Source organism: Lissotriton vulgaris, chromosome 2_1, assembly GCF_964263255.1.
Source record: "Lissotriton vulgaris chromosome 2_1, aLisVul1.2, whole genome shotgun sequence".
Lineage (NCBI taxonomy): Eukaryota > Metazoa > Chordata > Amphibia > Caudata > Salamandridae > Lissotriton > Lissotriton vulgaris.
The window spans coordinates 1,397,984,434-1,397,998,784 of NC_141687.1; the positions used below are offsets into that span (position 1 = coordinate 1,397,984,434).

Sequence of the window (14,351 nt, forward strand, 5' to 3'; positions counted from 1 at the left end):
GGTCCACAGCATTTTTGTGTAATTTAGGCAGGAGGTATAGTATGGGAATGCGTTGGTTGGCACATCTAAGAAAATTATACTCCTCCCATTCTATCAATCCCTTCTCTCTCCAGTCATTCTGTAACTTTCCATATTCGATGTTAGAACTTTTTATCTCCGCATAGGTGGAGGTGCAGTAGCATGTGATATCATTAAGCTGTCTGACTCCTTCTTGAAGATGATTTTCTTTGTCATATATATATATATATATATATATATATTTTTTTTTTAACTTAAAAATTATTTAATTTTTTCTTGAAAAAATGAATATGTAATTCTTCGAAATATAATTCAACTTTTAAACATTAAAACAAAAATTTAAATTAATTACATTCATTAAACAAATGGGGTATAATAAAATGCACTAAATATTAATTTAAATATGAAAATGACAGTGAGGTTGGGATTTTTAAAAATATTTTAAATAATTATTCATGAAATTGATATACTTTATTTGTTTAATTATGTATTAAACATTGCATTTGTAGAGTTAATGTACGTTTGTGCATTGTATTTATTTTGTTCTAGGTTAATCATAACTGTTTAAAGTTATTTTTACTTTTAGTTAACATGAAAATATGTATTATCTTTTTTTATAATTATTACACTTCACATATTTTCCTACATTTTACCACATGAAGATCCTGTGACACCTCTGCCTACATGGAAAACGTTGCTAGCAGTAAATTTGCACTCATAGCTTCTGTTCTAGCAGGCTTCACATCCAGCTTGAATCTGGTGAAATGTGTGCTGAAAGGTATTTGGGTTTACCAAGTGTGTTCCCATACCAATAAAAGTCACGTGGGATCCACAATAGAAAACTTAAAAGTAGGACCTTTGTGTTTTTACCCCATGAAATGCAATTTCTTACTGAAAATAAGTGTGAAAATGTTGAGAAGATAATTTTAGGAGGGCACAACTATGCCACCTCATGTGAGTATGAAACAGCAGTGGTCTCTGTGACCTAAAATTGGGATTTCATGGTGAGGCTAAAGGGTGGACTATGACATGAAGCAAGCTTGATCTCCCTTGCTCTGTCAGGGTAGCAACTGTGTCCCACCTATACATTTTGAGTCGGATTTATTCCATGTATGCTCAAGGCACCATTTGTATTACTGGAGATTACTCTGATTACAGTGGTTTGGTATATATTCAGGCTCTCATGCCTCTTTGCCTTTGTTTGCACTAGAAGGATGGCTATACCCATGAAAGAACTCCAAAAGCGTGCGACCAAGCACTAATGCATGATATGATATATGTGGTCACAGCCACACTAATGTTCCACACAGCTCATTATGCAGGTCACCTTATAAACATTCCAACATTTCCCACCACAGCAAGCCACACACTAACATCCAAATGAGTGCATTGGGCTGACGATACGTCCACCATGGCCCAAATTGGTCAGACCGTGAGCTATAATGATTCCTATCCTTGCCATCTGGGAGACAATTGGATTGCCTATGAATCTAGAAGATGCCTAAGCAATTGGCAAAGCCCTCTAACCTAAACAATACATAGTGTATAGCTGTCCTGATAATAGAAATGTGCCCTAAACACAATATAAAACAGCATCACTTACTGAGACCCAGACTCCATTCTACAGTGGTGACTCCGGAACTATAGGGAAAGTCTCTGAACTAAAAAAAAGTTGTACAAGGCCATACCAATGGCAGAGTCTGTTCTATATAAACAGAAATAACATAACTACACACATGCGAATCAGGACACTAGTTGAAAAACACATTGACTATTTGTATATTGAGAAACAGTAAAACCAACAATGCTATAACAGTGCAATGGCAAAATCCAAATGCATTTTAATAACGATAAAGAGATAGTATTAACTAATCTTACAATTATGTTCAATATACCTATAATGCTCTGCATTAACAATTTCATTTGCATATGATTCTCGTAATATCAATAAAAGTGTTTGAGCTTAAACATTAAAAAATGGATAAAAACACATTTTGTTTCTGGTAGCAAGAGAACATAAAATTGTTTCATTTCGCCTAGAAAACAAAGCTGATTACTGTCACATGGACCAACAAGAGAGTAAGAAAATGAAAAGCAATGGCAGCCCGATGGGTGAGTAGAGCGATCTTAGTGAAGCAGAAAAATAGATCTTTAATAGAGCAAACGCTTCTCATCTGTGTACCTGCAGCCTTCCTGTTCGTTTCGTACAGAACACTCCATCTACTTTAAAGGGGTATTGAGATTCTATTTTAAATTGTCTTGTAAATGTCATTAGATTTTTAATAAGCAAGAGAAAAAAGAATTTCTATACTGCATATTACATTTAAGGAGCTACAGCACATCACAGGTGGGATCACAGCTGTCTACTCATTTGCGAAAGTGCAAAATCTATAAGATCATGATTTCATATCCTCCACACACCATACTAACATCTAAACAATTCACAAAATTCCATTACCCATCTTCATTACATAGTGTTCTAGAGAACTTTCCATGCCAAACCATACATCAAATTCAAAGCTGATACTTACATAATGGAAAAGAGAATCTAGGGATCCCTTAGGATGGCTGGCGGACGCCAGTGGTGCGGCCGTCCCGCACTGGCAATTAGGATGCCACCGCAGCGGTGGCATCCCGCATACATTACATTGTGGCGGGCGGTGCTTTAAGCAGCACCAGCCACAATGCAATATATGCATGTTGTGCATTGGCATGCACAACATTGTCAGGCACCGCGTGGTGCCTGCCACCTTGTGCATGCCAATATTGGGGGGTACCCCCCAAGTGCAGCCAAAACCCCCCCACTCCTCTGGGGGCCCACAACGGGCCCCCCAAAAAAGCTCTGCATGCCTTTCCATGGCAGAGTCTCCGCCATGGAAAGGCTTTGAAAATGCCACATCATAATATGGATGGCGGTGCCTGCAAGGAACCGCCACCATATTATGGGCCTTTTCCGTCCAGTAGGCAAACGGGAGGATTGCCTACTGGCGAAAAAGCGGCGGACGGTCTTTCCGTCCACCGCGGTACCCCCTGTCATGCTAATGTGGCGGGGGGTAACAGGCCGTCCGGGTTGTTCTGGCGGGCGGATCGCCAGCGCCAGTCAGGTGGTGCCGACCCTCCTGCCATGCTAATTACCCCCTAAGTTTCAACACAGTCCAAATAAAAGGCACTAGGGTAGTCACACATTCTCTATAGAGCTTGTTAATAAATTGTAAGAATTTATTTGGAGACTGTTTACACTTACCTCAAATCAGTACTGTGTGGTAGGGTTGCAGGTATTGACTGGATTAACTATTTTGTTTAGTAAAAGGGAATCCATGGTTACTTAAAGGCCTCATTCAAGTTGTTTGGAATAAAGGGTGTAATATTTTGTCATGCCCAAAACATTGTCATTCTCGTGAGGTGTTCTGTAGTTAAACTTCTTGTGCATGTTATATCTTGTTCATGAGTATGGGTAATTAAAGGGACAACTTTATTCCATGTTTTTAAACATATGGTAATGCTGAATCTTTTAATGATAGATTATTTGTGAAGTGCATTACCTAACTGTTAAGTGTCCAACTCACTCCTTGATTAAGCTAAAACAATCCATTACAGTTAAGTCTATTTACTTGGGAAAATGCATTCATCTCCAAGTAAATGTATGACATTGAAAAGAAAAATTTAGTTGAGGTGCTTGTGTTGCAGACATTCTGAATCATTAAAAAACCTCTCTCACTAATAGAATTTAGTTGAGGATTTAACTGTGGTGGGGGTTTTCAACGAGTTTTTTTCTGGTTACGAAAAGAAGAACACCATCTTTTTGAAGCACCACCCATAATTGATACTACTGAGCCTGAACAGGGAAGGTTTCCTCGGAGAAAGGGCTGTAAAGCTTCCAGGAATGTCAACATACTTGTAAATCTAGCACTCAGAAATATGAAAGAAATAAACTAGCATTCTGGGATCCAATAAGCATAATCTAGAATTTAGGTGTGATCTGTAGGGACATTGTAGAAAGTCTCCATCAAAGGTACCTATAACAATTTGTGGTTATATGTGAACCAATACAGAACTATACTCTCTTCATTCTGGCGGATCTTTGGTACACACTCTAATCCCTTTTAACCCTTTGCTACGTAGGTTGTGATCTTGAAATTGTGTCTCCATTTTACCAAGTTTCTCCAAAGTCTTCTAGGCAATGTTAAATGAACCCGACTCATAGCGATTCTTGCACGTGAAACTACACTCTGCCTCCTATTCTGCAATATCACCCTAATAGTCTGAAACTATCCTATTGTCTTTTGGAATGCATACACTGAATTAGTATGCATACCTCACAATATGATTTTTCTATTTTTTTTTACTTTATCATTTTCAGACAAACATCAAAAAGATCACATATCAACATAGAGCATTCTTTACATGGTATTCAAATTCATCATTGATAACTTTATTTCGAACACGGTGGGCCATAAAAGTACATGGCATAGTACAGAATAAACAATAAAATGCTTTTAGTAAATAGGTTAAGAACACATTTCATATATATACACATAATTTACAATAAAAATGGTCGTGGTTAAGAGATAAGAAGTAAACCGACTAAATAGTTATCAATTGATTCAACTGTAACTGTTAAAGGAAACCAGGATCTAGAATTAAGTCGTTATAAAAGTTCTGCGCTTGATCCACATACTATTTAAAAAACGGGACACAGCAAAAACAATCGGTGGGTGAGTATCATGTTTAAGTACTCTAAGTGTGTCTTTGCATTCACGAAAACCCAGATTCCTACAAATGGGTTTAATCCACCTCTTTCGAGACAGCACATAAGCTGGACAAAAGAAAAATACGTGGCTTTCATTTTCTAGTGGATATTCACACGCCGGGCACTCTGTACATTTGTTCGCATCCCATTTACATGTCAGTGACCTTAATGGCAAGCTACCCATTCTTAGTTGTAAAAACAGATTTCTGGCTTGAACCGGACAGATCTTGTCAAGGAATTCCTCCTTCTTATATTCTATTTTTACATTGAGGAATTCACTGGTCAGTCTCCCTACTGCCATGTTAGCATGCAGGGCCAGCAAATTATTAGACCTAAACCTTCTTACCAGGTCAAGTCTGGCTATAGTCGGAGAGACTACCTCGGGGGATTCCCATAGTCAAGAAAGACCAAGCCGTTCGTAGAGATCCTTAGTATGTGATAGCCAGGTGACTTTCTTTGACCTCAAAGTCACCCAAACCTCCTTGAACTCTGCACGATACGGGGGTAATTCTTGGACAGACCAGAGTCTTCTCCAATAAGTTAAAGGTCTCAGGGCAGCCTCCTCTTCCACTGGGAGCAAACCAAGGTCAAATCTGAGTGGGACCAATGGGGTGCTAACGGGTAGGGCAAGCAACTCTCTCATAAATGTGTGTTCAGCCCTTACCAGACTTTTTGGTCGACAGTGACCCCATAATTCTGCCCCATATAGTGCTGCTGCGCTAGCTTGGACGCTGTATATCTCGATAATAGGGGCAGCCGGCTTAAATGGGGTTGTTCAGAACCTTTGAGGTAACCCACCAACAGTCTGTGTCAATTTCAATGAGGATTTAGTTAATTGTGCATCCCAACTCAGGTCTTCCTTGAGAGTGATACCTAGGTAATCAAACGTTATAACCCTCTCAAGAGATATGCCATTCAGAGTAGGATTTGGTCGTGTTTGCCTTGGTGGATTGAAAATCATAAATTTGGTTTTATCCAAATTGATTTCTAGTCCACTTGAGGTACAGAAATCAGCGAATCCATCAAGGGCACGTTGGATGCCGGTAGCTGTTCGTGACAACAGTAGAGTGTCATCTGCAAACATTAATGTGGGCACTCTTCCTGTAGCAAATTTTGGGGCATCCATATCCTTTATGGCTAAGAGATGTTTAACAAGCCAGTTTATATACAGGCAAAAGAGGGTAGGAGCCAGCACGCACCCCTAGCGTACCCCCCTTTGCACTAGGAGACGTGCTGACAATTCTCCCATTTTTCCACATCTAACCTGGGCAAAATTACTTGAATTGAGCCTGATCAGTACTTCCAGTAGATAGTGGGGCATTCCAAGATCATGGAGGACTTTCCAGAGCTTATCCCTGGGGACCAGATCGAACGCGGCCCGGAGGTCCACAAAAATGAGGTAGAGACTCCCACCCTCCACACTTACTGTTTTCCAAAAGAGGACTTGTAACCGGAAGATCTGATCAATAGTGGAAATGCCAGATCTAAAGCCAGCTTGTAAATTGCTTAAGATCTGGTTTTCCTCTTCCCATTGCTGGATCCTGTCCAGGAGTATCCTCCCAAATACCTTCTGCGGAATATCTATTAGGCTAATGGGCCTGTAATTTGAGGGTTGCAAGGGACAGCCTTTTTTAAAGACGGGAACTATCTCAGCCCCCCTCCAGGTCTCGGGATGACTTATACCCATTAGTATTGTGTTGAATAGTACGCAGAGATAGGGGGCCCATATTTTGGGTTCGCACCGAAACAAGTAACCAGGGATTTTATTAAGCCCCAGTGCTTTGTTGGCAATGGCAGTCTCGACCTCCAGGATCGATATCTCCTGGGCCCCCTCCAATCGATACTCATGGAAGAGGTTCAGGGACTCCAGCTCGGAATCGCCAGTGCCTGGTTGAGCATAAAGGCCACTAAAATGTTCTTCCCATGATGTTGGGGCTATGTTAGGACTTACGGCGTTTCTCACACCCCTGCCCTCCAAACCAACAATTGCCCAGAACGATTTGAGATCTCTGCGTTGTAGTGCCTCCCTCAGATCTTCCCATTGACCCTCCTCCCATGTCTTTCTTTCCCTTTCTAGGACATGCTTATACAGCACCCTTAGGAACTTAATTCCGGGTCTATCTTTTGCTTTGACTGCTTTGACCAGCTCTCCTTTAATTTTGCGGCATTCAGCAGTGTACCAGGGATGGGTCTTAGGCGAATTTTCTTTGCATACCTGAAATGGGAAAAAGACCTCTAACAATATTGAGGATAACTGTTGATGAATTTCTACCGGCCTGTTATCCCTTCCAACTACAGCCCGCTCGGATCCCACCTCATCCATATCGCTGAGGTAGGGCAAGACTTGGCAATTTGGAGAGCCCACAATATGAGGCCATTTAACTCTCCTCCTATTGTTATGCAAGAGCAGGGGATACAGAGGGGAGTTGGTCTCAGGTACAGTATTTCTCATTCCCCAACTCCCGGGCTTCAAGGACATTACCAGTGTGTTATGGTCACTGTCCATCCGATAATGGATCTTGAAGTTCTGGACTTTGTCCCATGACCTACATTCGATCATGATATAGTTGATGATCAAAGATTGGCCCACTCTATTAAAGGTCACATTTTCGGGCCTATCCGATTTTAGTCGGCCATTACAAGGCCTTACTGATAGGGACAATGTAAGGGAGAGAATTTGCAATACTAACTGTGTCCATGCTTTTACTGTAGTAATTGAGGGTTCCGGAATGTTCCAATATAGATTTTCTTCATCAGGATCCTCAGTACTTAAATTACTGAGGGGTTCAAATTGGCAATTGAAATCCCCCCAATAATTATGCCGACCTCAGGACCTAGGGTCTTAACGAATCCCCTTAGCTGTTCAATGACTAGGGACACCTGACCACTCTGTGTTGGCCTGGAGTAGATGTTAATTATGGCTAAGTGCTTGTTCCCCCGTAGTGTTAATAGGACACTTAAAATGTCTGGGGAATTAGCTGGTACCTGCTTAGCCATGACTCCTAGGTGAGTCGCTACCCATGTACTGAGCCCTCCTGACGGTCTCCCTCTACCCCCTTATGTTGCAGGGACATTGAATGTAGCAAACCCACTTCGCTGGTAGTCGTCCATGGCCCACGTCTCCTGCATAAGGCAGATGTCGTGTTTATCCATGAACAGACCCCAGTAATCTGAAGTTAATTTATTTTTCAGCCCAGCCACATTCCAAGAAATTATGTTGACGCTCCCCTTATCCTCCCTTTGAGCTAGACTTCTACTTGCACTATAATTGGATGGTCTTTGGGCCCGACATTCAGACTGTAACGGTCCCCTCTTTTCACCCACATCGCTGTCTCCTCTAATCCCTACATCCTTAGCCTTAGTACCACTGCTTCCATTTTTACCTCCTGTCCTACTCAATGGGTAGCCACTAGTTATACGCGGCAAAAAGATGTTTCATATTCAGAAAGTTAGCCTTTACTTCTGGCATATTCTTACAGTCAATTATGTGGGAATTGGACTTATTTCAGTCAGTTGACGGAATCCAGATCGTTAAATCTGTTGTGGTGATAAAACATGTCGAATGACGTTGGGCTATATAGTGGCCTGTCCCAATTTGAGTTTCCTAGTATGGGATTATCTCTTCGCTTATCTTCACCCATCTGATTTGTCCCAACCCTCTTGTACTCAGGACATTTCTTGCTATATGTGCCTGGATAAAAATAAGTCAATGGCAGGGTTTTGATACATGTGTCTGGAATACCTGAATTCTGATTACAAATGTGCCTAACTGTCCAACTGTCCCTAAAATTATTCACAATGCAGTCCCCATCTACATTCTTCTCCCTGGCCCCTACCCAATCTATTCGTCTAGCGAATAGGATTTCACTGGCTCCCCCCTCCAGGAGAGGTCTATGGCAATTCAACCAGTAAATACATTTATTTTTAAGGTCTCTGTAGTCCTCAACCTTGTCCGGGCTCAGGGAAGGGACCCCAGCAAGGACCACCACATATGGCACTGACTCCGGGGACAAATCTAGGTGGGGCAACTGGGGCCTGCTGGGGCCCAGGCCCAAGTTCGTTGCCTGCTTAGGTCCTTGTGCATGGCTACTGCCAACAGTCATGCACCTTCCCCCCGTATTCCCTGTGTTAATTGGGGAAATTGTTTGCATTGTCATTGGCTGGGGAGTTAGGTGTGTAACTACTGTGTCAGAGTGTACGACTGGTACCCTCTCCCCGGATATTTCTCCCGGAGTTAAATTTTGAGAACCCTTTTGGCTTGGCCCAGATGTACTTGGGCCATTGCGGGACATCTCAGAGTTCCCCCTACCCATCCCTCCTGCTTTAGGTATACATAGTGATTCAAGACATGAAAGCCTTTTTTCAATAGAGTCCAGTGTCTTGTGGATCGGAAGGCATGACTGTATAAATATCTGTTCCATCTTGTCCCAAAAATCCCCACCTTTCTCTATTAGTAAGGTAGCTTCTTCGACTAATAACAATGACTTGTCTGTTCCAGAAAGCTGTCCAACTAAGTCAAAAACAGGCAGTTCAACATCCTTTGTAGAGCATTTTTGCTTTTTAGTGTTCTTGTTGGTTAAAACAGTTCCCCCACACTTTCTTTTAGCTGCTTGATCCGGGGCTTTACTTATTAACCCTGAGTTCATGTCCGCCACCGGCCTCGCGGACTGACCGGATCTAGTGCAACAAGAGTTTTGGGAAGTTGTTTCTAATATGTGCTCATAAGGGGCCATATTCACTGGTGGGCTATGCAACATCACTACTACCTCCTCCAGAGTATTGATCCCACTCTCCAATGTACCCTGTGTAATTCTGGTTCCTGGTTGCACTGCCAGTGCATCTGAAACTGGCAGAGGGGATGGGGCTGTAGCTATCGTACCCGGAGAGGATTTTTGTTGAATATTTGATCCATGGATAATCGTTTTTCGGTGAATTCAATTTCCCTTTGTAGGACTGACGATGCCCTAATTAGGAATTGGTCTATCGTTCCAACAACGCCTCCAGTGGTAGGCTTCCGGCCCCTCCCGGCTCCATTAGCGGCCATGCACATGTAGCGACAAAACTTAGTGATCACTGCAACACTGACCTTCTATAGGATATCCGGGTCCGGGAGTCACGGAGGAGGGCCCCGTCCCGTCCTCTTTCGGCCTCGGACGGCCACAGACGGCCCGCCCGTTGCCCGGGCTTAGCCCGGCGCCGCCCGTGCGCATCCCGCGTTACGGAGGGGGCCAGCTGGAGATATCCGGTAGGAAGAGGGCGGGGCTGTGCAGCGCTGGTGTCTCACAAGACAACGAGTCCCTCACGCTGTTCACCCGCCGCTCTGCCTCTCTGCCTCTCTCAGGGGTCCTGGAGTCTGTGTGCCTGGTAGCGGTAAGTTAGAATCCCAATACGCTGCCGCGGGAGACGCGAGGTCAATTTCAACTGCCCGGTAGGAGGGGGCGGGGCTGTGCAGCGCTGGTGCCTCACGGGACGAGTCCCTCGCGCTGTTCGCCCGCCGCTCTGCCTCTCTCAGGGCTCCTGGAGTCTGTGTGCCTGGTAGCGGTAAGTTAGAATCCCAATACGCTGCGTCTCCCCAAATTCATCAGATGAAAATTGCATACATTGGTGTCCTCAAGTGCGGACTAGCTTAATTAGCATTTAACTGCCCAGTTCTATGATATAACCCACCCTCCCCTCCCAGCATTCAGCCCGGCCGGGGAATACCCATAGACCAATGTAAAGGCCAAAAAGAGGAAAATAGATCAATCAAACACATGGTCCAATTTCAGATCAACCATGTATAATGTTCCTGGTATGCACATACTATAGAAACAATCTGCTGTGTTATACTTCGGATGGCTCCTCCTGAATGACCATCAATGAAGCATCTTGAGCTTCCTCACTGTGTTCCTGGAGGTATGATATGAGTGGCTCCCAAATATCTCTGGGGCGGGATGTCATCGGCAGTAGCTCTGAATAGGTTATTAGTTGGTCTTTACTATAGATTATGTCATGTAACCAGTCTTTGAATTTGAGGGCTCTCCCTCTGCCCCATCTGCCAGCCACTCTCCCGCTTGGCCAGAAGCAGGGCCAACGCAGTGAACTTTCTGCGTGCCTTAGGGATGTTCGATGTGTATCCGAGTTGCGCAAGTAGGGGGGATAGTGGTAAGGGTAGTGTAATGATGACAGCTAGCGCCTCCAACACCTCCCGCCAGTAAACTTGGACTTGGTCACAGGACCGCACCAAATGCAGGAAGTCAGCCCCCTCCTGATGGCAGCGCATACATCGATCGTCTTTCTGGAGTTTGTATTTACGCAGAAGTGTGGGTGTGTAGTAAGTTCTATGCAAAAATTGAAAGTGAATTATGCGCAGTCTGCTGCTAGCTGTGATTTCTGCAGTCTGTGCTCAGCAGTAACTCCATTGTACATCTGTTAAGGAGGATTCCAGGTCTTGATCCCATGCACATCTGGCACCTGACGGCACCGGCGGCCTTTCCAGCAGTGTCGCCCGATAGATGCGCGACACAGCGTGTGAGGGGCCCGACATCTATGTGGTGTGTAGGACCTCCAGCGGGGTAGGCTCATGCAGGAAACTCAGTGTATTAGCACGTATTTCATGTTTGAGTCTCATGTATAGTAACACATCCAAGGGGGTAACTCTGTACCCTGTCAGTAGCGCTCGTTGGGCTTTAAACCTTCCCTCGTGATACAGGTCGCCCCATGTATGCAACTCCCTCGCCATACTGTTTCGTGTGTGACTGGGGCGTATAGAAGGTATGGCATCGGCACTAGTGGGGAATAGAGCAGGGCCTTGTCTGTTACTTTTGTCAAGTTTTGCCAGACACTATTGGTGCAGGAGACTGTGTGATGTGATACCTTCTTGCCTGGGACTTGTGACCCCAGCAGGGACGCAACTGGTGTAGGTGACATGTAGCCTTCACAATATCAATTTTAAGCTTGGAGTGTCTTTGTTAGTGAAATCTCTTTATTACAATGAGCTCTTGCTAGGCCAAGCTTCATGTCCCTGCTGAAAGTCATTGGAGCAAAACGTATCCCCTCCATTCCCTATGGAAGTAAAGCTCTTCGCGGCAGAGATATAGCTTAAATCTAATTTTAGCCAATTCTTTTCTATCTCCCCCTAAAAGATTAGAGCTTAGCTTATCAAGTCAGTTAATAGCTAGGAAGGGGAACTATGTAAAAACATGGAATACAATTGAGACTGCTGTGGGAAGTCAACTGTGCCAAGCACTTTGGCACGAAACAATGAAACTGCACCAGCCCACCTTTTCCTTGATTCAACCATTACTGACGTAGGCATCCAAGCAATATAAGAAAAGTTTCCATCTCAAATGGCTTTAAAAAGTGATTAATGGCATTGTGAAGAAAACTTTCATGGTAACGCCAAAAAAAATTACATCTTCAAGATCACATGCATGGACAGTTATAAATGGTTATAAGGCTCTAAAACCTCATCCTACCTAATTAAAAATTGATTTTATGTGTTACCGTTTTGGTCTTTTCCCTGGGGATATGAATGGAAAGTCATAGAAAAGGGCAGTTCCAAAGGTCTGTTGCGGACTCAGTGATTCTGGAGAAGAAAACATTATACAGATCACATGCCTTTGCCCAGGCTTACCGCAAGAAAGGCGACTATTACTGAAAACCCTATTTAATCAGTGCAGGATACGGACACGCAGGAAGGCGATAATTGCAAGTCTTACTGTTATGGACCCTATTCTGAATTGCTGCTACAAAAATTTTTTAAGGCGTGCTGGGGGAAAAAGCTGACTGCTTCCAATGCGTAGTAGTGATACACACAATTTTTTTCTTTCTCCAGTGTTTTAGTATGCTCTTGTAACCTGAACTTTGCACTTAGCCATGCACCTCTGTTGATGTGCACCCGTGGCCTATAGGATGACCGCGGATGTTAGTTTTTCATTTAAGGCTTGTAGGAAAAAGGCTGGTTGCTGCTAATGATCATTGACAAACATAAATATCTTTCCTTTTTTTCAATATTGACTATGCCTGTGTAAACTTCATTTTGTTATAGTATGCACTTTTTTGATGCCCTCCCGTGGTTGCTTGGAAGACTATGATGTAAGAGGGCAGGTAATGTCATAAGATTTCTCTATAGAATTTATTTACAACATTATTTTAACCTTAGCCTTATGATCTTAAAATGAATTGTATCATTGTGTATTTTATAAGGTTTTATTGTTAAGGTTTTCCTTAACTGTACAGTAAAAATTGAATTGACCTGACATGACTTGAGGACAGAGTGCTACCACTGGTTTCTGAGTTGGTCTATGCGTAATTAGCAATAGTTGGGAGCTAATACTGCTCTTAATAAATAGATTTTTCGAATTTGGAAAAAATTTTTTGACCGATCACATAGTTCATGAGAAGCTTTTACCTTAGGGGTAATCGTTTTTAGGTCGAGCTAGAGTGCGCATGCGAAGCATGCATCTAGCTCGACAACTATTGTTGTCAGTCTCCTGGGAATCTGAGACAGGGGTCGGGCACGCGCCGATTGCACCTCGTGGGCGTGCACGTCCAGGCCGGCGCCGTGCACATCCCCTGCCTCAGATTCCCTGTGCGCAAACACACACACACAGCCACACTCACGCATGTACACACACATGCAACAGACACACACACGCGTGCACACACAGACACACATTCACACACACGCACGCACACATCCCCCCTCACACCCCACTTTCCATGCCTAAGCGCACTAGCGGGCCCCACTCACCGGGCTTCTATGCGATGCCGAAACACACCCTGCCTCTCCACTTCACCCGGGCCCCCTCCTGGGACCCGGGACTTCTCTGCATTTCCACCGGTACCGCAGGGCTCTCTCTTCCTCATGGGAGCCCTGCATCAACGCGCAACACCGGCCTCTTCCGGCCGCGTCACAGGCTCCGCCCATGTCACGAGCAAGGATGCCTGACTTCCTTGTTTGGTATTGGCTGCTAAACATGATCATATTTCCGGTGTCGTCATTTGCATGTGACGTCATCGCGCATGGCTCGAGCTAACAAGAGCTAACGATCTGGACGTTATTGCAATCACTTTAGTTTTTACGCTGTAGTCCTTGATTATCTGTAATCAGTAATGCCGAAGTGTGCGACTGAAGCGTACAGGGTGGAGTTGTAGGGAATAGCGCATGTGTGCAACGGGCTCCTCAGGCGCCGGCCGTCCATGCTGGGGAGGGAAGTTACCTATCACTAAGGGGAACGTGCTGGCCGGAGGGTACCTGAGCGTGGCGCGTGGCCCTCCCCGCAGCCATGGCGCAGCACCGGAATGTGCGCGGCTACAACTACAACTACGACGAAGGTTAGCGGGACAGAGATCTAGCTGTGGTACGGGCGGCTTAGAAAGGGCACGAGACCAGCAACAGGGCCGTTTTAATTCCACCAGCTGTCTCAGAGTCAGAAGGCAGGGCAAATGCAGGTCATGACAGCCCCTTGTATGTCGTTCATCTTTTTCTGTGCTGATGGTACAGCAGTGGAGGGTTTGTGTCTAGTGGGACCTGCGCCAGCTTGCAGGAGCTGACTGGACATCTCCACTCCGCCCCCCAGTGCCGCGTGGGCAACTTCAG

The 14,351-nt window shown here is 44.3% G+C and overlaps 1 protein-coding gene across 2 annotated transcripts in view; it reads left to right on the forward strand.

Moving 5' to 3' along the window:
* LOC147732647 (uncharacterized) overlaps positions 1–14,351 on the forward strand; it is a 583,719-nt gene that overhangs the window by 227,951 nt on the left and 341,417 nt on the right. For both annotated transcript variants that reach the window (XM_086957159.1, XM_086957160.1), the window contains exon 4: positions 2,059–2,130. In XM_086957159.1, the coding sequence (XP_086813285.1) occupies positions 2,059–2,130 (72 nt within the window). The remainder of the gene's footprint in view (positions 1–2,058; positions 2,131–14,351) is intronic.